Below are 25,687 nucleotides of genomic sequence, written 5' to 3'. Positions count from 1 at the left end.
CAAAGCATAAGAATCATCAATAGCGAGAACAGATTTTAGTGAGACTAAAACAAGATATAAAATATAATATAATAATATATATAATAATAATATAATATAATAAATATAATATATAATAATCTAGGGCAAGATATATTACACTTATCTTAGAATATCTTGAAACTGTTGAAAAGGCATAAATGGACACCCAGTAACTTAACAAGCGAAGTAGAAGTCATTTTATAAGCAGTGACTTGCCTGTTCCTAGAAAAATTACATCATATTGCCCATCTTCTGCTTGTACTCTGTCGACAGCAAGTTGTTTTAAGTTGTATTTTCCATCAACCTTAACAAGAATTGGCCTTTTATGTATAGGTTTAATAGGTTCATACATCAGAGGATGACTTCTAGCAAAGCGCAAAGCCTCATCTGGATAATCCTTGGTAGTTCCATAGTGACCTCCATTCACTTTGCTTGGACACTAGATTACAAAAAGTTTGAGTTGATTTCGTTATGCAAAGGAATAATAGACAGCTAAGGCCCAGTTCACATCTGTTCATGGGTTTCAGTTTTGGGAGTCCGCTTCGGGATCCACTGAACGGGAACCTAATCCGCATAGGAAAAAAAAAATTGCTTACCTAAGGAAACCACAGACCCCATAGACTATAATAGGGACTGTGTGGTTTCTGCACAAAAAAAATATGGAGAGTGGAATGGAATGGCCGAATGCTGATGTGAACCAGGCCTTACCTGCAGTTCATATTTTATAAGCTATGCTGTAGAGAAATACATATATATGCAGATGCAGTCACAGTTTTAATTAGTTTATATATTTAGTATAAGCCTGTCAACAGTCTAAGGTATTTGCATGATACCCTAGAGAAGTAGAGCCACCCGTTTGCAATCTTACCCAGATTTGTGACAGCTATTGGTGACAGTTCAAAGAGTTAGCAGTTTCACAGTGATGAGAGGCATACATAGCAATCAATTCTTAAGAGAGCCCAGAGTATAATAATAGTTTGTGGGTGGTGAACCCCAAAAATTTCAGACTTGACCAAACTCAAATTTTTTGAAAATTCATAATGAACAACATAGGGGGCCACTAGGCCCCCTATTAATTACTAACCACTATCAAAATTATACTTTATGACTGTCACTATGGGACATTCTACAGTGTGGAGGGCCTCTATGGGACATTATACTGTATGCAGGACACTATGGGACATTATACTGTATGGAGGAGCCACTGAGGGACATTATACCTGGTGAAGGGGCCACTATGAGACATTATTCTGCATGAGGGCCAGTAAAGGGGGCTTTTTACTGTGTGGTTGTAAGGAAAGGGGGTGCTATGCTGCATGGGGCACAGTCTTTGCTAGTTATGCCCTTGACTTTGTGCTATGAAAAAAAATGACAAATGTGAAAACAAAACGTATATATTAAAGAAAAAAAGAAAAAAAAAAAAAAAAAATGAAAATGTGTCTGATCCTCAACTAAGGAAAATGGCCCAGTCATAAAGTATTTAATAAGGTGCGTCAAAAAAAAAGATTCAAAAACAGCGGTTTATCCGCCTCCCATTGACTTGTTTTTTTTTCAGGCGGAATCCGCCTGAAGAAAGGTCAGCTTGCTTTTTTCTGCTAGTGGAAAAAAAAGCTAGCAGATTACATAGGACTCTATTGTGAAGCCGTTTTTGGAGGCGGATTTTGAGTGGGTTTCGCTTCAAAATCCTGACCAATAAACTCAGTGTGAACTCAGCCTTAGTTTCCAGATCTGACAACCCTGCCTACTGCCATCTATGTGCTGTTAGTTGACAACTATGCTGATTCCTAGCCTCACAATATAGTCAGTATTCCTGGCCTGGCCTACATTGCACACGCATGCCTTCAGTTCTCAGTGTGAAATAGCTCTCTTCTCTTCAGGGCTTACTGTATTGCAGGGACACACCGGCAGTGCACATTAGGAACGAATAATGCAGGGATTCAGGAATGTTGTCAATAGAAAGCACAGGGTGCTGCTGGGTGCAGCTGGCAAAAGAGAAGCAGAACTGGAAACAAAGGTCATTGAGGATCTCCCACTCCCTCAAAACACGTCATTCTCACATGCATATCACGATAAATACAATTTTTATATAAATGAGCCAATGATTCTCATAAATATATTATTTCAAGATTATTCACCACAAGGTGCTGGGGCTAGTTGTCTAGCCTTTTCCCTGCTGATAATATCCCTTTAAATGAAGTACAATATGTTGAGCTACATAAAAGTCAGGGTCCCAAATGGCATTCTTGCATAGGGGCTTTCAGATGTGTTCCACTCCCTGGTGGAGACAGCAAATTCCATCATATATTGAATGCCTCAAAAAGGCCTTTTGGGTGAGATGCATACAAAGCAAGCCGTTCTCCAATGCTATTAGTTAGGACACCCACAAGATCAACTCATTCTATAATGTTATTTATAGAGTTTTATAGTATAATTCATATATAAGTAATTGATGTAAAGTAATATGGGCTGGTGATTGGTTCTCCCAATGATGTGCCCTTCCTGAGAAGATCAACTAGTAATATGTTTATCACTCCCCAAAATGGTATGAATAATTCTAAGATTAGAACGTCATACAGCCGACACACACACTGTTCTGTACTGAGTTCCTATAGCTTATTTAGAAGTCGTATGCAACCTGATTGCCGCTTGGCATTACATTAGCTTGATGTGTCATGCCATTCCACACTGAATAATTTAGCTCAGCTGGAGGCAAAGAAATAGCAAAAATGATTGCAGAAAGCTGGTAGTTATTTTTGGCAAAAAGCATGTCTTTTGTGAATTAAGTTGAAATTATGTTGTCAGAAATACTGCTAGGAGAAAAAAAAAATCAAAACAAAAAAAACTTACTGAGCCAGGCCTTGGGTAAGGGACTTTGCCCTCATAGATTGTCCAATGGTATTCTGGTCCTTCCTTGTGTGCATACGGGCCATTAAATGCTTCACGTATGCTGGCCATCTGATATACACAGACAGCATACCCTTTAAAAATGTTGCTGGAAAAAAGAAAATATATTTTTAAAATGTTTTACAACTTTAGAACTAGAATCTATCTATCTATCTATCTATCTATCTATCTATCTATCTATCTATCTATCCTTTTATTTATTAAAGCGATAACCTAGAAGTAAGCACTTTTGTAGGTTGCAATAAACAGATGTAGCAAACATTAAGCAAGTTGTCACATCTTGCTACACCATTCTTCTGACACCTATGCTATTCGAACAGTGTTACCATTTTTATACCTTTTTTTTAAAGTAATTTTATACAAACAACATACGGCCATATGTTCCCTTAATGTATGCTACATCTGTATCAGGAACATATTTTATACAGTACATGAGAATTCAATAAAGCATAGTAAAATCTCAGATTTGTATGCCATTATATGAAAATATGAAATTGTAGGTATGTATGTGATGTCCTTGTGGATGCACTACAAAGTTATTTGCAATGAGTCCTTGGTTAAGCTAGCCTAAAGCTTGCTATAAATCAGTCAGTGTGTTGATCTACAGCCTTGAGAATGGAGAAATCCCTGCTCATTTTATGAAAGTTGGGTACAACCCTGCCTTTTAATCTCAGGTTAGACATGGCACCCTCTTGAATCTGTAGCCCACAGCCAGGAAGATGCGAACCATGATCCATAAGTACCATCACAAAACAAAGCTCCAACCAAGTGGATGATCCTAAGACTTCTATCATAGGTACGTAATTCAACTGTTTGTAACCTGTTCTTCCTGTCTACAACATTGCCTCCTTAATCCTGCACTCACCATGAAGGAGACTCCAACTACCATTGTTTTTGCTCTACTTATTTTTGTATAAGCTGCAGAAGTCCTTCTTATTGACAAGCAGATAACTACTTTCTTTTTCCTTATCTATACTTTCAGTTCAATAAAACCGATACAATGGTCATATTTAGAAATGTACAATTATCTTTTAATGCTCTAAATGACATCAATTAGTTTTTTATTTTGCTTTCTTTGTAATGCTTACCTTGTAGTACTGAAGAGCGCAAAAATCTCTGGGTTTTTTGGATCTCTAGTATGCATTAAGAATACATCCTCTATATTTGGAAACAACAAGAAACGGATATTACTTTGTGACAACCAAATTATTATGTATATACTCATATGTTATATACTATACAATCTAAATCATTTTAAGGCCGGGGCCCCATGTGGCGTTAAAGACTTACTTTGGTAATTCTAGAGCTGACAGTCTTTTGTCTTGATAGGTTGCTAAAGGATATGACCATGATTGTAGGAGTCTGGGGTATTTTGCCTATTGTATTTTGCTCAAAGAAACTGTCTACATGCTGTGAGACACATTTATCAAGTTTTTAAGATGTTTATTTAGACACAATAATAAGCATGTGCAAATAAGGTGTGTAACCTATAGGGAAATGGCCATCGGTAGTTCAGTAGGTTATGACTAAGGAGCCAAGCGCTCTGAAATTTGTAAGCTGTCCTGACTGCATGGGATGAAAATTGTTTACATCTGATGCGTGTAGTATGTCGAAAAACCTTAAAAATCCCATTACATACAAGTACTTTTGATTCCATTAACCAACTCATAGAATGTAAGCTCTGGTGAGCAGGGCCCTCACTCCTATTTGATTTTATCACTCCTGTTTGATTTGTTTATTTCTTTGTCACATTGTAATGTCTCATTGTCTGTTCATGTGTTCTCCTTTTTGTAAAGTGCTACGGAATATGTTGGCACTACATAAAGTTATTATTATTATTATTATTATTATTATTATTGTCACGGAAAATGAATTTTAAAAGACTCAGGTTAAACAGGTTATAAAATACACATGCAGAGGACGACAGATGATATCAGAGGACGACAGATCTTGTATATCCATGATGGTTCTGAATAGAAAATGAAGCAATTTTTCTTCTACTGTTCTATAACCTATGTATTTAAGGCTCACAGAAAAATACATTTGCGTAGTATGGTGTAGTTAAAAAGCTGTTGCACATTTTGTTTTTTCTTTTTAAATATTTTAGAATACGTATGAATCATTATTGTGAACTATTATAAAATATTGAATGGAAATATGATGTCAGAAAATGACTAACACCTTTAGTTATATGAATAAATGTATAAAGCCTGTTGGTACTTCATCGCATAATGCTTTAGTCATCCTCCTGATTTATGCTTTGCATTGTTAAAATTCTGCTCGGATTTTACTGACTTTGCTGCTATTTTTTTTCTCAGCATATAAATTATTCATAAATATGTGAAAAAAGACATCCTTACCAAGTTCATCAAAATGTGTATCAATCCCATTAGCGCCAGGTACCGAACAGGTCAGTTTGGCTTTAAGAAAAGTGGTCCACTTATTTACCATCATTCTTTGTCCTCCAACATCATTCTAAAAGAAGAAATGAAAAAATAAATAAATAATAATAATAATAATACATTTTATTTATATTGCACCAACATATTCCGCAGCACTGTACAATTTGTAGGGTTCAAGTACAGAGTTCATTTTAGGGATTATAACTACGGAAGGGTTTACATTAGGAATTGTGATAGACCTGTCTGAAAAGATGTGTCTTTAGTTTGCGCTTGAAGCTGTAGAAATTGGGAGTTGATCTGATTGTCAGGGGTAGAGCATTCCAGAGAAGTGGTGCAACTTGGGAGAAGTCTTATGTACGAGCGTGGGAGGTTCTGATAATAGAGGATGTCTTAGGTCATTGAGTGAACGGAGAGCAATAGAAACATAAAACATATGACCCATGTTTTTTTTTATCTCCTTCTGTAAAATTGGCTAATGTAGGCTACTTGTATACTAAGGTTATAGTGTATAAAACACTGACTGTCACATTTTTGAGTGTTTTTGTGATGTATTTTCCCTTTCAAAGTTAACTTAATGGTTTATAGATAGAATTGAGCAAACTTTTCAAAGTTTTATTCCTGATCTGGTTTGCCAATTTACAATAAAAGTTAATTTCAGATCCAAACCAATTTGTTATGAAAAGTGAATGCCTTAAAAAGTCATGTGTGACATATGCGAGGATTATAATTCCATTCTAGCTCCATAATGCAGACTTAGCCTTAGTAATGTCAAAGTGACACAACAAATATGACTATAAGTAAACAGATGGTAGCTGTGGTTAACAAAAAGTCTGTTTAAGGACCCATAAATCAAAATGTGGCAAAAAATGCAGCAGAAAAAAAAAGCAGAAATGCATCACATTTTTTCTGCATTGTTTTTCACTGAGGGTTTCTCTGTGGAATTCTTCCCTAAGGGTCCATTCACTCAGAGGAAAATGGTGAGTAATTTGGTGTGGAATTTCAGCGCTTAAAAAAAAAAAAAAGCCTCCCATTGAATTCAATAGGTTCCTTTTTCTGCTAGCAACCTTAACTTTAGGGGAACATTAGCTGGGTTTTTTTTAGATTTTTTCAAGGACAAAAAAAAAAAAAAAAAATCCAATTGTTGTGACTAAATTGTTTGTTCTTGGATTGAATGTATTCGCCTCTCAGAATTGTGATATACTTACACAGTTGCTGACTAGTCCCACCCTGTAGCACACACAGTATAGATTTGACTTTGCAAATTCTAATTCAATAGAGATATATTACTGAACTAAAATTGTATTACAAAATTTATAGTTATATAAGGGGATGCAACATTTATGTTGTAATATACTGAAATAACTTATTTACCGCACAGACTCGTCCTACTCGAGAATAGAGAGCCTGGACTCCATCTCCTTCAAATGCCTTTTCAGTGTAAAAGAAGTATATTTTATTGTCATCCTTGTCTTCATTGTCTGGAATCATATAGGAGCCTACAAACTTGGGTTCTAAGTAAAAAGATGAGAACAAGTAGTGATTTATAGTTTCCTTCTCCAAAGTTATTTTAGTAACCTTGCAATATTATAAGCAGATTCTTATGACATAGTTAATGTGAAAGAAATATCAGTAAATATGTATCATATTTGTCTACTGACTATATGTAATATATGTCAAGGTTTGAAACAATACTGTTTCAAAATAATCAGATTAGACAGACACTTTCAAAACTGAGAAATCCTTTCTGTATGCGTTTCATATATACTCCTTTTCCAAATATATAAAACAGCACCAAAACTGCACAGAGTGAACAAGAATAAGAGTTTATATTATTCACCTTTTTTTCCTTTTATTAATAATTAATATCTCAATCTGTTTACAAAATCATAATTCACCTTTTAAGATGCGATCATCATCATGTTCGGTTCTTATATATGGCAGATGTCCCATGCTCCTAAATAAAGTAGCATCCCTTCCCCAGAAGTCATTGTAGAGACCAACAAATAATTCACCACCTGAAGCAAAATGAAATATTAAGTGTGTAATCTTTTATTTGCATATTCAACATATTACTTAGACTGGATTTAGTTTTAAATTTTTATTGGATGATTAAGCAGAATAATCTGGTTCTTGGAAACTGTCATTGTGGCAATACCTTTGATATCTCAGTGTATTTCATGTTGCTGTAAACAGCAGGATATTGTACAATTTAGAGTGACTTGTTGCTACACAGTTCATGTCTGAAGGTGTTTGGCTTGTGATTATCTATCTATAAACATCTGCAGGTATCTATATGTATTTTTATTAGTTTTTCACCAGTATATAGTGACATACAGTAGAAAGCAGTATTTGCATGGATAAATGCTAAAGCAACAGTACTTTTAGGAAACATCCCACCTGGTAGCGCACATCTGATTCATAAAAAAAAAAAAAAGCGTAAAACATCTGATAAAATGAGGCATACACAATGTTATTTTCCAGCATGAGATGTGATATAAATGAAGAATGTATTACATTCATTATAAAAGAAACACATAACTAAAGTGAATGGCCACTAGATGGCAAGCCTACATTACAAATGGATTCAGACCAACGTCATTAACATAGATGAACTATAGTGTATGTACCTCGATATACTGTAGCTGAAAACTATTTCTATGGCTTAAATTGGTAATCAAATTATAATTACTATATCTACTAATACCAAATACTGTTTTTTTTTCAAATAAAGTTATTAAGTATAAAATTAGGACCAAAAATGTATTAGCTCCACTTTACTGCTTCAATAGTCTCTAAGGTTCGGAGATAGCTTTACTAAAGAATGAATAACCTTTATATACTAAAACCAAATAATACTTAAATTTTTGCAGATTGCAATACATCTGGTATAATGATTGTGCTTAAAATGCCAGATCACACTAGTAAAATGTGATATTCACATACATTAAGTATTGTATGCATATGCTTATCAATAACTGACTGTTCAGCTCACGTTTTTTTATACTTATGTTTTTTTAACAAGTCAAAAAAAAATCTGGATGTCTCAGGAGGAAAAACCATGTCCTAATAGAGCATGTGGATGTCACAGAGGGGGTTCATGAGGGTAGATGAGATCAGAACAAAGAACATTCTGGTGCACTTGAGCCATCCAAGCATTACATTCAGGCGATTGGCGACCATTTAATACTACATTTCCCATTTAGCAGCTGCTACAGGGGAGATGCCTGGCTGACTCTGACTCCTCCTAACAGTCATCTGCTTGCCAGGGGTTCCAGGACCTGCAGCTATCAAGTGATCACTTTATTGGCCGCACTGTGTAGGGGGTGTGTCTGATGACAAAATCTCATTAAGTTATTTTATATCTTTACTTCTTCACTGTAAAGCCTTGACTAATATTTTGGTGCTATATAAATCCAATGTTATACTATTGATATTACACATTATGTTAATTTATACTTGCTATTGGCTTCAAGATCTGTTCATCATCACCATCACCAAACTAAAGGGATCAGATGTAAACTTTTCACTATCGTCTGCTAACATTTTAAGATGTTCACTTTCATAGAAATTTATAATGCACTCACATCTCCCCGCCCTGTACCTGCCCACACTCTCCTAAGCTACAAGCCCTGCCTTCTTCCTAGGTCTGTAACACTAACCTGGGAGGGGGGGGGGCAGCGAGGCGAGGAGAGGAGCGAGAACAGCGGGAAGCGGCAGCGATCTGTGCAGGTAAGTGGGGACTAAGTAGCCAGAGGATTTTTTTTTTATCACTACACAGCGTGGAGTCTAAAAATTAAAGCGTTCATTTTTTAGACTCCATGCTGTGTAGTGAATAGGATAGTTTTTAAAATCCAATCTTCGATTAAAAAAATCCCTTTGACTTGCATTGGAATCGGAATTGGGATCGGGTTCGAATGGAAAATGATCGGAAATCTGATTTTAAAAACAATCCTGAAATCTCAAGATCAGCTCAACCCCAGTCCCTTGTAGCCATCGTTGTACAGCTTTTATTTTTTTCAGCAAAATTTAAGAAATTAAAGCTGAGACCAGTCAGACTGGTTCCTATGGGCACCAGGCACAATTTTGTCTTTTTAGGCTAGGTTCACATCTGTGTTCCACCATTTGCTTGATAAATGTGAAGAAAAAAGTTACCCCTTTTTATGTGGATTATGTTTGTTTTTCTGGTTCCCCAAGCGGACCCGAAGAATGGAAGAACACGGAAAATTACCTGCTAATGTTGAAACCACAGATGAGTCTGGGTCAAAAGGACATCTGCCTCGCCCTCGCTCTACTCTCTGGAGTTCTTGTTGGAATATATGTTCCTGTAAGCATCAAAAGCACAGAATTAAAAGTAAATCGACTGTATTCAATCTGTGCAAAATATGTGGTGCAACACCACTGTAGTGTCAGCTTTCGGCACTTGTCAGCATAATACTTTTCCCAGATGATCTATCCCCCTGGATACCATGCTGCTGCTAATATAAGCATTAGTGTGCTCACTTACTAGTTTTCCTTTGTCAATCATTCTGTGTGTATAAAAGTCTATTTCTCTAGCCATGCCTTCCCCCTGCGATGCTTCAGGTTTGCTATGCATTCCTTTGTGTCATGATCTCCTGTTTGGATCCATGTCCTTTTGTCTGTATTCTGAGCAATGCTTCAATCTCATGTACCCTGTGTGCATGTCTGTTTGCTATAGATACTGCCCTTCTGTTTATATGCTTGGGCAATTTTCCGTTGTATTCTTGTATGTCTTCATGTTTGGACTAATGTCCTTGCATATGTTGTTTTTTATCTGTATGTCTGAACCATGCTCTTGTTTCTTCCTGCCATGTTTGGATGCACATGTCCTCCTGTCATGTATTACTGTGTGGACTCGTACTGTATTTACTTATGCTATGTGTCATAGGAAGGGACTAAATAATAGCACTTAGTGCTAATATGGTGAAGAGACAAAGACAGGCTGCCAATACCAGACCAATCAACTAGCCCCACCATGTGATAAGTAGGCCACAAAGTTGGAATAAAAGGTAGCCTTTTATTACTTCTTATATGCATTATTTAGTGCTATTATTTAATCTATTCCTCTGCTATGTGCCATGTCTTGCTGTGTGTTTGGATACAGGAAATAGCAGTTACCAGTAAGCAGTAGAACAAGCAACCTTATTCTCACACTACACTGGAAGATCGATTGAAGGCATTACAAACATTCTTCACTAGAGCCCGCAGCAAATCCAGTTGAAATTTGAACCCAGGTTATTGTCAGAGTAGCTTAGTACAAAAAAATAGATGCTCTGCAATCTGAATGCAACCAAGTTGTACAGTACTATTTACAAGGCAGATCAAAACAGGAGAACCAAATCGAAAGAGTAACAATATCCAGGCTGGGGTCAAACCAAGAGGTCAGAGTCAATACCAAAATTAGAAGACAATGGAATTTCCAGTAAACAAGCCAAGATCAGTATAAGGGCAACAAACAGTTACGAACAGAGTTCTGAAGCTAATAATTAACTAATAGCAGAATTTGAAACCCTTGAATTTAAGCTATATATCCTGTTCTGAATCCAAGTTATGTATCCCATACTGAGGCCTATAATCTGTCTTATTCCTTACATCACATATACCAAACCTGTGTCTTCATCCTTCGAACCATGGTTCTTTCTAAAGTCTTAGTTCACTTGTTTCTGTTACGTACTTCTGTGTTTATACCTCTGCTACCTGTCCTGATTTCCTACGTTATCCCAACATGTTCCTGATTCAGTATTAGACACTTATTCTATGCATGTACTGTATGTTGTCTGTTCTGATTTTAGTGTGTAGTCACACTATGTGTTTGCCTTATTCTGTGGTGCAATACACCATATTTCTTGACCTTCCAGGTCAGCTATCACCAACACTGGGACCTCTTCAAGAGTTGGTGATCTGGCAGACTGCATGCAGTGAAGTTCAGATCCCTGTATGGGGATAAAGGGTGAGTACTAGGGAGCCTGCAGTGACAACACCCTTAGCTGTGGTCCACAGTCAAACCAATTTGGTGACACAAGGAGTCTACAATCCACTTTCCATTACAACCATAGTACAGAGGAATCCTTTATTCTTTTAACTCAGCCTCCCTAGATTTTAGAGAGATACGTGTCAGTTGGGCAAACACATGCAGCTGTTGCTGTGAATGAGTTCTGATGCAGCTATGCAATTTTAACATTAACTTATTTATTTTTCTTAGTGTAAATATATTCCACAACACACTACAAACATTGTTGGTCACTGTCCCATATAGAGATCACAGTCTAAATTCCCCAAGGAGGGGGCCACACGGTGGCTCCGTGGTTAGCACTGCAGCCTTGCAGCGCTGGGGTCCTGGGTTCGATTCCCACCAAGGGCAAAAACCATCTGCAAGGAGTTTGTATGTTTTCCCTGTGATTGCGTGTATTTTCATCCCATATTCCAAAAGACATACTGATAGGAAAAAAAATGTACATTGTGAGCTCTATGTGGGGCTCACAATCTACATTTAAAAAGAAAAAATAAATAAAGTAAATAAATAAATTTCCCAAGGAGAATATAAAAGTTCCATATAGCTGTTGTCCTTGGTCAGATTCAAACCCAAGACTCCAGCACTGCAAGGAAACTGCTTCTGTGCTGCCCCTATTCATTTGTGAATCACCAATCCTCATTGCATTGTTCATGACATTTCAGGGCAACCAGGGCACTTTCATTTCAGAGTGAATATATTCTGACAATGAGAACTGAACGAATTTCATTGTTAAATTCTGGAAGATCTAAAATTAACTATTTGATAGCAAGGGACTAATATACTGTCCTTACTGATGTGGGCACCCGAGGGATGTAAAAATTAGAGATGAGCGTCCATTCATTTCTATGCGAGCGTGCTGTTCGGATCGGCTGATCTGAACAGTACTCGCTCATCTCTAGTAAAAATATTTTATTTAGATATTTCCACATTTACTATTTGCATGTAATATTTTGAGAGAAAGGCAAATGTACTTTGTCGCCCCATGAACTACAGGAAACATGTTACAAGACATAAGGGTAAAAAGTCTAGATAAACCATATACCAGCCACAAAGCAGCTTTTATAGCCTGTTATTAACATCTGAGATACCAGTCCAGGAAGAATATAGTTGTTAAAAGTGAATGCAATGGCTATGGTATAGTAGAATCTAGGCTAGTTTTATAAAGATGTGACGCTACAGCGCCTGAAGGATGCTACTGAAATATATACGGTATGTATACCATACATACGTCTCCAAAATAGACATAGCAAACATTTAGGTGGGTACTAATACTGCTTAATTATGAGTTCACATCAGGGCTGAGTAAATTTAAAGCTATTAATTAAAACATTTAAATAAAAAAAAAAAAAAAAGAAAATTGGGAACATCTGCGTAATACACATTGTAAACAAGCCATGACATAAGTGAAGGCATTCTTCAAATTAAAGAACGATTTGCAATACCTGCTAATTGAAAAGTTATGATGATTTCAAAGCCATGACACTATCCATACAACAATATATGACTGCTGGAAACAGTTTGAAGGTAGGTTGACTCAATACATTTCACGTGTTACATTTGCTCATTTCCACATGTGGACAATTTGAGCTGAAGAGGGATTACAATTATATGATAATATCTATTAGATAAGGTTGTAACCTCAGGGATTGCAACAATTTTGACACTGACAAATCCTATGAGTAAGCAATACGGAAATTGATATAAATTAGAAACAGCCACTTGAGTTACACTTCCCTTACAGTCAAAGCAGGGCTCATATTTTTTTATTTCTACATAACAAGCTACATGTGGTAGGTGTGGTACCAAAAGCAAAATCCTATAAAAGGTCATCTAGAATTTTTGCTTTTAAAAAAAACCCTGATGTTATTGTATACTATTTTTTAAACTTTATGCAAATTTAGCATAAAGACACTACTCCACACTAAGTTTGTTCTAAAGAAAATGTTCTAATTTCCTAATGTTTCATAAACATTTATCCTAAAAATTAGCATATACAGTATACAGTTTTACTAAAACTTTCCTATGAAGTGTTAATCTTCAGCATTGCTCCTCAGGTGACAAGGTAAGGAAAATGTATCAAAACTAGTGCAAGGAAAAAGGAAAGCACTTGCCAAAAGCAACCGATAATTCTAGCTCATTTTTCCAAGGTCCTTTGGAGAATAAAAGCAGCACATTAATTGGTAGCATAAATAACTTTAGCCATCATGCTGCCACCATCTTGTTCCATGGAATTTTGTGTTTCATTCACTGTATAACAAACATGGAGACATTCTAGTTTCAAGTGTGTGCATAAAATGTATCAAATAAAACATGGCTGCTGCCATCCAGAAATAGAGCCACTGTTGTCCTTGGGCTTTACAGTATGAGATATTGCAGTTTAGCCCTGGTTATGTAAATAGACATGGACTGCAATGTCACTTGCAGCCAGTACACAGGAATGGTGCTGTTCTTGTGAGAAATGTGTTTTTGTGAATATTCTCTTTATTAAAACATCACAGCTTTTATGAAATTTAGTCCATGTTGTTTGATACACAACATTGATCATAGTCTAGTAAGAGATCTGAAATTATGTGAAATGCAAAACTTAAAAGGGTAATCTGCTTATACAATCTACGGCAATTTAATCAGCAAATAGAATTATTCATGCATTAGTGGAAACAACAATTTGATCAATATTTCAACTAGAGAGTTTTAAAGGCTAAACACTTGTTATAATGTTATAACTAGTTATAATCCATAACTACTAGCATTTTAGTTCTCCTGCAGTTTTACCTGCGTTCAATGTGCTCCAGTTCTAAAATAAAAAATAACAGATATAGATTTCATGGTGTAAGATTGCTTCAATCACCTCCATTATTTTTTATTTGGGATCCATGTCCATCACACTATTTACCAGCATGATCACTTTCTAGAGAAAACTGTTTAGTATTTGTCAGCTGATATACGGCATAAACACATTAGGTATGTCAATTATCACATCTGAGAGCTGACACTGAGTAAGGTTTTGGACTCCAATTAAAATAATATTAAGCATTCCTGTTTTCCTGGCTGGGCAGCTGCTAGTAAGTCCAAAAGCAGCAAAGTAAAAAATGCTTAATGATGTCATTTTTGAGATATGCTCAAGTTACACCCTGCTGTTCCCTTGTAAACTCTATGTGGCAGCTCAAATAAGAATCTTTGAAATTTTAAACAAGTTGAATTTCAAGTAGGTCACTGCATTTTTGTGGTGTCTTGGTTAAACAGAATTATAATGTATTGGACATGGTTACAATGTTTCCGCTTTTGGTTTTCTGTAATTTATTGTTTTTTTGTGAACCTTTCTAGTTTCATTCAGTGGTTTTTCTAAAACGTTAGCTACATTGGCTTATTTTGCACATATGCCATTTTTGACACACTTGAATAAATATGTAATTTTGATACCTGAAAATCAGAGGTTCATGGCTAGTTACATAGAATGAGACAGAAAGAATGATACTTATATGCACAGATTATAAAATAATGTCTAATCATTTAGCAGGCCTTGAGACATGACTAGGGTGGAAGCCAAACCAAAAACTTATCTACAGACAGTTGTTTCAAAGTGCTTGCTCTTCATCAGTGAAAAGGTAGAGTACTGGTTGGCAAAGGGAGAGACCCTTGATGGGGATCTAGAGGGTATTGATCTCCTGCTTAGAGTGATATCCTTAGACTAACATTTGGTGCTATAGTTAGAAACACCTTATAAGTTTTACTGAGTGATTGCTCAGGGCTCGTTCACATCTGCGTCGTCGGTCCTTATTGCAGGTTTCCGTTTCCTGCATAAAACAGATGCAGGAGACGGAAGCCTGCAGGAGACTTTCTCACCCATTCATTTGAATGGGTGAGAAAGCTGTCCGGCCGTGCGCGGCAGTGAGCATTTTGCGCTCTCCGCCGCGAAACCGGGTTTTATAATCCGGACACAGAGTCGGACATGCAGTACTCTGTGTCCGGATAAAAAAAATCCGGTTTCGCGGCGGAGAGCCTAAAACGCTCACCGCCGCGCACGGCCGGACCCGATCTATGGTTTCCGTCTTCTGCCATGCAGAAGACGGAAACCATAGTACGGAGACCCCAGACGCAGGTGTGAACCCAGCGTCAGTTCTCTCTTGGTCTGTGTCCTGACTAATTTGCTGCCATCACCCAAACATGGTGTCATTCATGTAATATTTAGACACCTATATCATGTAACCTAGTTGTTCACAGAATTAGGTGAGAATTTAAGTGTGGCCACCACAATTTAATTTTTTTTTCAGGTTGCCTCATCAACTATGTTGCTATGTAGCTATTAAAACTCTTAGCTTGTAGCAGAAAGCTCAGGACAGGAAAGTGGAACAGAATTTTAGGCAGAAATCTTCCTCAAATTCCTCTTTACTTTCCACTATGTTAATCCATCTTTACAGTGCTACCAAAATATGTTGTGTGGACTAAGAATGATGGTCTGTTTTCCATTGTATAGTATAGGCTTCACAGAAGTGATAGTGTAAAGAAAAGACACAGCCTGAAGTTTGGCCCCATAAATTCCTCACCTTTGCTACAAAACTGATTTATGACTTGTCAAAAGCAATTTATTAGACTAGAGATTGAATGTTGTGATTTACATATCTGAAGGATTACACCATTAGAATATAAGTAAAATAACTTTTACCAGCTGTAATATTTTGGTAATGATTGCGACATTGGTACTTGAAGGAATGTTATAGAATATTGTGAATATGTAAAAAACAAAAATTACATGGTTTAGCCTTTGTGACATTGTTTATATGCTACACAGAATAAATAACTGTACACTATACAGTATGTGGAGATGAAGGCCATATAATGAATAGGGTGTGTTACCGGGTGATTTCATGCATTCAGACACTGGGGTACTAACTGGATAAGCAGGACTACAGATGAGAAATAAGTCTGCTACATTAGCAAATATTGTTTATTCATGAAATGTAGTATCGCTCAGTATAAATTACATTGTTTTGGATTTTTTTTCTATTGATAATGAAGTGTTCTACCATGATAACAAATGGTCACATTCTTTACAGAAATTGCACTTAATGTTGTAGAGTTTACCATATTAACATTTACAATTTGAATACATTTAATTATGAAACACCATTTAGGACTGTATTTTACCTATGATGGTGTTTGATGACTAGTGGCCTCAAAGTCAAGATTTGATGGCATGAGAATACTTCCCACCTTCAAAGGAAAGAAAGAGGGACAAAATGTGTGGTGTGCTTAGTGTGTCATGGCAGATTTAGTCCCACCACTTCTACTTTGACTTCGTCCATTCCAATCCATCTTTGAGCCCCACATAGTATAATACCTCTAAAATCATCCTAACATGCCCCCACCTTATAATGTTTCCTTCCAATTGCCCCACAGTATAAAGTTACCCTCCAGTTCCCTACAGTTTAATGCCCCCCACATTCCCCCTCTATCTGCCATTTCAATTTTCAGTCCCCCTCCATCTGCCCCCACAATATTATGTCCCTATCCTAGTACCAATCAATAATAAAAAAACAAACACTAATACTCACCCTCTCCTCATTTCCCTGCTGTTCTGTCTGAAGTCTCTGCTCCTGGAGGCTTTAGGGAGCTGCAGGCATGTTATATGGTGTGATCACACTGAGTCTGCAGCTTCCAAAGTACACAGGGGCAAATGGTGAAGTAGGGAGCGGATGTGTCTCTGCCTCATCACTGTAGTCAACTCATCTGCATCCAGAGTTGAGGCTGGGACATACCTCCCCACCAACCAGGACAGGACCCAGAACCCGGGAATGTCCTGATGAATCAAGGACAGTTGGGAGGTATGCAAGTGGCAATGAAATGTTAGCACATTTATGAGGGTAGTTTAACCCGTGTCTTCGTTAAGAAGTTGGTGTTTTTAGTACTAAATTCAGGTTCTAAAAATGGCAAAATAAAGACCAGAATCACTGCAACTTTGAACAGTGTCTTAAAAGCTTTCCAGTGATCACTAGTCATTTTAGATGTAAGTTTAGAAGTAAACTTACAGTACACAACAAGGAATTCCGGCAGATACCTTGTAAAAGTTCCCAGAGCTACAAATCAAAGACATATACATAAAACCATAAAGTACAACAATAAAATTCAGAGCTGAAGGCAAAAGGATCTCATACCTACAAAAGCACATACCTGTGACCTGACTCCAACTCTTATAAAAGTGCAAACTGGATCAAATGCTCCTGTTCCACAAGCCAAAATGTGACTCCGATTATAATGATGAAGAATTCGAATGAAGTTTGCACATTCTCTCTGCAATTATACGAATTGTGGTAATGTTAGATAAATAACATTTATGTTGTTTTTCAATTAGGCTGCTGCTCAATGGTCTGCCACTGCAAGAACACAGCTGAGTACCAGGACTGGACAGTACTGGGAGGACATCGGAGGACGGGACAGCTGAGTTTTTTTTTTCTCACCTCCTGTGGCCTAATTAAAAATAAAATGCAAGCCTGGACAACCCCTGTAAGTACAAAAGGTAGAATAAAATAACTGTTTTCCTACTGTACTTATTGCAGAAGTATTGGGTATATTGTAGAAATATCAGAAATATTTCAAGCTTAGTAGGAGGAGAACAGGCATTACATGTGAAGGATGGAAGGATCATCTTTATCATGGCCTGCAGCAATGATTGTTAGCATTTTTGAAATTGTGGATTTATAATCTCAAAATAGTTATTTTATGTAATACATCTACTTAAATTGACTACATTAATATTTAGGCAAAGTTAGAAATGCTGAGAGAGTATGACTATGGAATACTGATTGCCATAAACCGTATTGGATTGGAGAGTCTGATATCATATGGCCAGTGATGGACTGGTTAGAGCCCACCAATAGAATGTATTCGAGGAGCCACATGTACAGCTATAGGCAAATATTACCTTGCCAACACACTTTTTTTTTTTTCAATAGTAGCTTGCTGCCTCTACCTTACCATGGACTGTTTCAGTCCTGGGGGTCATGTCAGTACCTTGCACTGCCCTGTACCCTTAAGGTCCATCTGCCACTTAAAATATAGCACTATTATAAAGAGCATAAGGTAGGTAAGGGCCCCATTACAGATTTTACATTGGGACCTGGGAGCTTTCAAAGTTAGGCTTCTGACTAGGGAAGGAAGACACTGGTTGGACCACTTCTTTGCCTAGATGTCACTTGATGCACCTACAGTTTATAATAATAAACTGTCATTTTTAAAATAATCTGCCCATTTATTACATAGACACACAAGATGGTCGAGATGCTGTATGCTCCCTAACTTTATGTTGTATGTTATGTACATTATGTTGTACAGTGGTTATACTGTGCCATGCACTACTCATGCTGAGAGTGGGGCACTGGGAACCCATATGGCTCTGTGGGTAGTGGCTCTGTTTCAAAGGGGATTCATTTGCTCCCCTGTGTGCCAGTCAAGCTGTCAATTTGTCCAAATAGTCACATACATGTAAACAGGTAGTGTAACAAAGTCTTTGATCAATAGTCTAAAATATTAAATGTTAAATCTTTAAGCCATATAACATACTGTAGATTTAGCTCAGCCAAGTGTGCATGTGTTCACAGTTTGTAGAAGGGATTAAGCTGCTGCTAGACTCCTCTGGTGATATTTATTAAAATCCAACATGTCTGACCCTTTTCCCATGACATTTGCTTTTAGAGGAAAGTCTGGACACCCCTATGAACATCTTCTACGTATGACCACCTTTAAAATGGTAGCGGTAATTATGTTTCCTATTTAGGATATACAGTGCAACAGCATTGCCTAAATTATAATCTGCAATGAGTAGAAACATTATAGTTGCTCAGCTATATTGTAATAGACATCACCTATTAAAACCATGTAGACTTAAGAAGCAGAGAGTATTAAACCATAAAAACTGTACAAGTGGTAGAAAATTAATTGCTGTGTTTCTGCAGTAGGCAAAAAAGCTGTCTTTCTACAACATGTGGCTATAGCCTAGCATCTCTCTCTCTCTCTCTCTCTCTCTCTCTCTCTCTCTCTCTCTCTCTCTCTCCTAGCCAAGAACAAAAACAGTGCAAACCAGACTTTATAATCTTTGTGGAATCAGACCTGGGGTGTGTTTGTTTATGTTAAGGAGATTTCTTTGATTCTCTTGGGCTTATCTTGTGCACCCCTCTTTCCTCATGTCTTTTAGTATATTGATGCAGTTTTTCACTTTAAGCCTTTACTATGATATGACTATGTGGTCTTTTTAGTGCAACTACTCTGTGTTTATATTCCATCCACACAGACAGACATGCTGTGATTTCAATAACCATTACGTTTTTGCAAATCACACTAAGTCAATTATACCTATGGAAATCCTGTCAGTTTCTGTATAGGTATTAGAGATGAGCGAACACTGTTCGGATCAGCCGATCTGAACAGCACGCTCCCATAGAAATGAATGGAAGCACCTGTGACGCCAGCCAGCCGCCGGCAAAGTCAGCGTCACATTCATTTCTATGGGAGCGTGTTGTTTGGATCGGCTGATCTGAACAGTGTTCGCTCATCTCTAATAGGTATCATGCAAGTAGAAAGACCAAAGCAATCACGAAGCGATTCCGCCGCTATCCTTTCCACAGCGGCTTTTGGCTGTGGCCCGCTATATGGGGTCTTAGTCTTAAACTACCCAATATTTACCTCTTCTCTTCCTTTTCTGTAGCAGTCATCGATTTGTTGTTCTGAGCTCGGCCAATGTATCTATGAGAAAGAGTTAACTGTTAGCATCAGGTTTAATGTAGTTTTCAAAAGAAAATACATTTTAGGGAATTGTGAAATTCAAAATTTCAGCAAAACATTTCCTACTTAAAATTATGGAGAAATATTGAGATATTTTATCCAAAGATTAATAAAATAAATTATTCTGTTAACACAAGTCATTTCTTACCTCTAGCATCATATTTTTATAGCCTCCTAGTTTGTGTTTTGTTTCATCTGGCAATTGTATGTGACTGAGTGAATGGTTGTTTAATTGCTAGCAAGGAGATTAATGTTGTTTGTATTATTTTACTTAGCTGGCAGGCAGATTATTCTAATGAAACCCACACCCTGATTGGTGCAATTATATCACTAGTATCAATGATTACAACAATTAACTGATATGTTGCTACATTAGAAAGCCTGGGCTTAAATGTTACAGTATGTGAAGCTATTAAACACTTAACATGGCTGCATTAATCAGAGGCTCCGTGCACTTGTAAGGGGCCCTATGATAGAGGCCCTATTGGGAAAGCGGGACAGTCCTACATTTGCTTACCCACCATTCTGGGCTGCCCCAACTTCAGCTCATTTACCGGTTCAAGAGACCTCAAAAAAATTATTATTCCAGCACCCTCTGCTAAATACATTAGTGGAGAAGACCTAGACAAACTTTTTTGGGATTTAGAAAAAGCCTTGACAGAGGAGACAAGGAACAGTCTGGACTTCAGGTTTCTTAACGTATACATTAGGGAAAACATTGTCCCAAGGGGCCTGAGGTCCAGACACCTGTCTCCCTTCCCTGACTATGCTAGTTTCATGAAAGAGTGGGACGAGAATCAACAAACATGTGCCTTTGGTCTATTGGATCGGTTGTCTATAAACGACAAGATCTAGCAAACCAGCTGGGCACCAAAATATCTAATATGGTGGATAACCTTGATCAATACACAATGATCACCCTGACTTTGTTCAGTTGAGTAGACTACTATGGACTCGGATCATCAATATAGAGAGAGATATCCTAGAGTTCAAAACCAATAAATTGAACAGAGATCAGAAAGATTTGGAGCATAATGTACATTACTGGCATAAGCCAACAAGATCAATTCCAACATCAGTACCGAAGGTCACTGCGCCCCCCCAAAACCCCGAGGGGCTGACCTGCAGGTAGTGGAAAACACATCCACACAAATAACACTTCTTTGAGAAAAATGGCCATACACCAACAGGCCCATAAGAAAAAAAGGAAGAAATCCAGCACCGTCCCAACGTAGTTTAAAATGTAACTTTTATTTCGTATCCATAAAATCGTTTTATGGATACAAAATAAAAGTTACATTTTAAACTACGTCGGGACGGTGCTGGATTTCTTCCTTGTTACCTTAATATCTACAGCTGGTCAAGTCCACCCGCTCCCAAGCACACCGACATGATGATAAGGTCTCCATTGGGGTGAGCTGAAAACCTTTTCTTTTTGTTTTAGGCCCATAAGAAACCCCTACCAATTAAACCCCAGGCCACCAATCGTGCTAAAAAATTAGAACCACCTACTCAAGAGGGAACCAATAAACCAGAAGGATCACTTCCAAGGGCTGCCCCCACCAATTATCCTATCAAAGTAACCACTACTTCAAATCTACCAGAATTACCCCCACGGACCTTGTAAGCTCTCCCACCCACTACCTTCGGGAATAGCACTACAGCTCCAACTGACTTAACTTATGTGATTAGTATGGGCGCCAATGGGACTGTACCAGACTACACGACTACATCTGATATCTTTGAAGACTCATTATATGGCACTCCATTATCCAACTCCCCGATTAACCACCTTTTGGAAACAACCCATCCCCAGTCTCCAGTCAATGCCTCCTTTATAAAACTCCTGACATTTATTACACCTATCACGTTTCATACATGTGAAAACCCACACTACACCAAAATTTCCAACTATTACAGTCCCGTGGGCTTAAAAAGGAAAAACTCTGAACCAGGTACTTCTGATCCTTTAGACATAGGAGGGGCTGCAGAGGCAGGAGTAAGCACAAGGGAGGAAGAAAGACCAACTATCACCCCCAGTCCCAAGAGGAACAGGATCTAGGATCAAATATCTTCAACCTTTCCGACTATAGACTGACCAAGGTGGAAATCAGCCCATTATCCAAAGGTCTGTCTTCTGCCCTGATCAGAAACTCGACCTACAGCTGTTCATCAACTTAAATAAATTTGTACGGAAATTAACTCTCTCTCGACACTTTGCTATAACCAAAAATAATCAAGACCTCCTTACCAGTAACGCATCCGAGGCAACCCCTAATAATGAAGGCCCAATTAACACCACCCTTAAAACGAAAAGCAAATTTAATCCACTGCATCGAGTTATATAGAGACCTTTTACAATCTGGTCTTAAATGAGTTCAGAAATATCTCTAGAACAAAATCCAACACCAGGACCAATCTTACTAAACTAGAAAGAGAAGCTCTAAAATCATTACATACTAATAAGGAGATAGTTATACGGAACACTGACAAAGGCGGGGGTGTAGTCATACAGAATAGGGAAACCTATCTGTTGGAAGCCAATCAAATCTTGTCCGATATGAAATATTGTCAACCCCTGTCCAATGACACCTCACCCGAACATCTTACACAATACCATATCCTTATACAAGATACGTTTTCCAATGTCATCCTTAAGATAGAGAAAGTATCTCTGGGTAAAAAACCTAAGTCTAGCCATTTATTACAATCTTCCCAAGGTCCATTAGGACCATAACAAGCCCCCAGGGAGACCTATAATAGCTGGTATGAACTTGATTACACGCAATTTGTCCCAATATGTGGATATACAACTCCAACCTTAAGTGGTCGATTAAAATCACCCCTCAAAAAGATTCCCCACATCTAATTGGTATGCTTTTGGACATTCCATGGAGAGCAGGCTATAGGTGGGCAACACTTGATGTTGCGGCATTACATAGCAACATACCCCATGGAAGGGTATAGAGAATATAGGAACCATACTTTCTAATGATACCCGTATACCTAATTCTCAAAAAGAATTCCTACTGAGGAGCATAGAATTTATATTAAGACATAATGTGTTCACCTTCAAAGATAATATCTGCTTACAAATGCGTGGGGACATGGTTCGCACCAAGTTACGCAAACCTCTACATGGGGAAGTTTGAAGGGGAGTACTTCTATAACATAACCAAAAGGTCAAAAAAAAAAAAATTATAAACGATTCATTGACGACTTGGTATTTATCTGGGATGGGACTGATATAGAATTCAATGATTTTACTAATGAACTGAATGATAATCAATGGGCCTTACATTTTCTGGGGGTACCGACCCTGAACAGATTAATTACTTGGATTTAATTTTGACTAGTGATGGCGATAAGATTTTTACAAAAACCTATTTTAAACAAGTAGACTGCAATAGTTTACTTGACTACAGAAGTCTTCACTACAAAAAATGGAAGGACAACGTGCCCTTTGGGCAATTTTAGAGGGTGAGATGAAACTGTACCAAAGACTCTGACTTTCTAGAACAAAGCGTTGTCTTAGACAGATTCATGGAGAAATTACCATTAAGGCCTAGTTGATGCAGCAAGGGAGAGAGCAATGGGATATACCCAATAGTACTGCCCCCCCCCCCCCCGATCTAGAGCTATCACCGAAAAATTTAAATACAACTATCACCACCTACAATGCAGCACACCCTACCATCCGAGGTATATTGAAAAAATACTGGTTCATTTTCTGTGAGGGCCAGTACCTAAAAATGGTACAACCGAAACATCCAGGTGTTAAATTCTGGAGGGCCTCCACCCTGAAAAATTCCTTGGCACCCAGTAGATTACGGAACCCCAACATTAAATCCGGAAAGGATTCCCAGAAAGTCCCTAGGCAGTTATAAATGCCATCATACCAAGTGCAAATGCTGCCACAATATGATGGATAAAATAAAACAGGTGACAAGCTCATCAATGGGGAAACTTTCACTATCCCGCACCATCTCATATTCTTCCAGCTATGTAATATATGTTCTGAAATGCCCATGCGGCCTACAGTATGTGGGCTGCACCATTAGAACATTAAGAGAAAGGTTGAATAAACACCGGTCAAACATTATGAATAAGTTTCTTAAACATAGCTCCTCAAGACATGCAGCCACTGCACATAATGGTCTATTCATTTGTTTTACTGTAACCCCGAAAGACCACGTACCCGCATCTTGTACCAACAGGTTTAATATTCTATGCAAGAAAGAGATGTTTTGGATATACAAAATGAACACTCTGGCCCCAGCGGCCTAAATGAGGCGTTGGAAGATGTCACAGGCCATTAACGGGTGGTGTATTAATATCTGTCAACATGCACTCCTCGCCGATATTTCATATTTATTGCAATTTAATCGACCACTTTGGTAGTACTTTAATCAATTAGTTATGTACACTTAATAAATTTGTAAGTTTATGTGCATTTATAATTCGAGCAGAATATATACCTACAATAGTTTATGAACACATAGTTAATGCAAGAACTGTCTACCTAACAAGATAGTGGTGAGCATATTAAATCAGCTAATACATATTAAATTTGCTAATACACACTTTTCGCCCGTATTTTTTAAATTTTAATTTTATGGTCTGTGGATATAGTTTAAAAAATATTTTCTCTTATTGTTAATTAATTTAGAATCTTCTGTATGTTTATTATGTGTATAACTTATGTAATGTATTGATAATCATTTTTGAAAAAAAACACATCCCTCTCATATTTAATATGTATTTTGATGCTACCCTGTTTCCCCGAAAATAAGACAGTGTCTTATATTAATTTTTGGTCCTAAAGACATGCTATGTCTTATTTTCAGGGGATGTCTTATGTGCTAAGATTGCACAAAGATTGTATAAAGAAAAACATTGCAGCCGGCTGAACGCTGTATGCGGTGCTCTGTTTTCACAGGAAAGTCGGCAGCTGCTGCTGCTGTGATCCCATTATTTATATCCACTGTTCCTGCTGCTGTGGGATGAGCTGGGAGAGTGGACCCCCCCGCCGCATATGATGCTTAGTGTATGTCTACGGGCATCTCCCAGCTCATCCTACTGCAGAAGGAACAGTGGATACAACGTATTGCAGCGGTGTCAGCAGCCGGCATATCTGTGCACACAGAACATCGCGCACAGTGTTCAGCTGGCTGCAATGTTTTTCTTCATACAATCTTTGCGCTGAAAGATTATTACCGTATTATTGGGGGATGTCTTACTTTCGGGGGGGGGGGGGGCCTTATATTAGGCAATTCAACAAAACCTCTGCTATGTCTTACTTTTGGGGGATGACTTATTTTCGGGGAAACAGGGTATTTATTTATTTTCCCCCCACAAATTATCCATAGATTATATTTTAAAGACATTTATTTTTATATTTATATCCCAATGCAGACTTTATTCTTATTTATATCTATACATAGGAAGATCCTCTTGCCTCTGGGTAAACCACTATTAGACAAAGGAGAAGTCTCTTAGGGCTGGGGACATGAACGCAGCATCCCCAACTTCTACGCTCTCTCCCCGTAGCGCC

At 37.7% G+C, this 25,687-nt stretch overlaps 1 protein-coding gene across 1 annotated transcript in view; it reads right to left on the bottom strand.

The window, feature by feature from the left end:
• The window catches only part of SEMA3E (semaphorin 3E), a 140,004-nt gene that overhangs the window by 25,201 nt on the left and 89,116 nt on the right, over nucleotides 1–25,687 (bottom strand). Inside the window, exons 3-11 of the mRNA XM_075274051.1 lie at nucleotides 20,035–20,094; nucleotides 17,527–17,646; nucleotides 9,556–9,649; nucleotides 7,223–7,342; nucleotides 6,699–6,838; nucleotides 5,286–5,400; nucleotides 4,014–4,083; nucleotides 2,869–3,013; nucleotides 238–460 (exon numbers count right to left, since the gene is read on the bottom strand). Of these exons, the coding sequence (XP_075130152.1) occupies nucleotides 238–460; nucleotides 2,869–3,013; nucleotides 4,014–4,083; nucleotides 5,286–5,400; nucleotides 6,699–6,838; nucleotides 7,223–7,342; nucleotides 9,556–9,649; nucleotides 17,527–17,646; nucleotides 20,035–20,094 (1,087 nt within the window). The remainder of the gene's footprint in view (nucleotides 1–237; nucleotides 461–2,868; nucleotides 3,014–4,013; nucleotides 4,084–5,285; nucleotides 5,401–6,698; nucleotides 6,839–7,222; nucleotides 7,343–9,555; nucleotides 9,650–17,526; nucleotides 17,647–20,034; nucleotides 20,095–25,687) is intronic.

Source organism: Leptodactylus fuscus, chromosome 5 (genome assembly GCF_031893055.1).
Source record: "Leptodactylus fuscus isolate aLepFus1 chromosome 5, aLepFus1.hap2, whole genome shotgun sequence".
NCBI classification, from domain to species: Eukaryota; Metazoa; Chordata; class Amphibia; order Anura; family Leptodactylidae; genus Leptodactylus; species Leptodactylus fuscus.
Note: the sequence above shows the minus strand (reverse complement) of the source record. Positions and strands in the feature narration are given on the sequence as shown.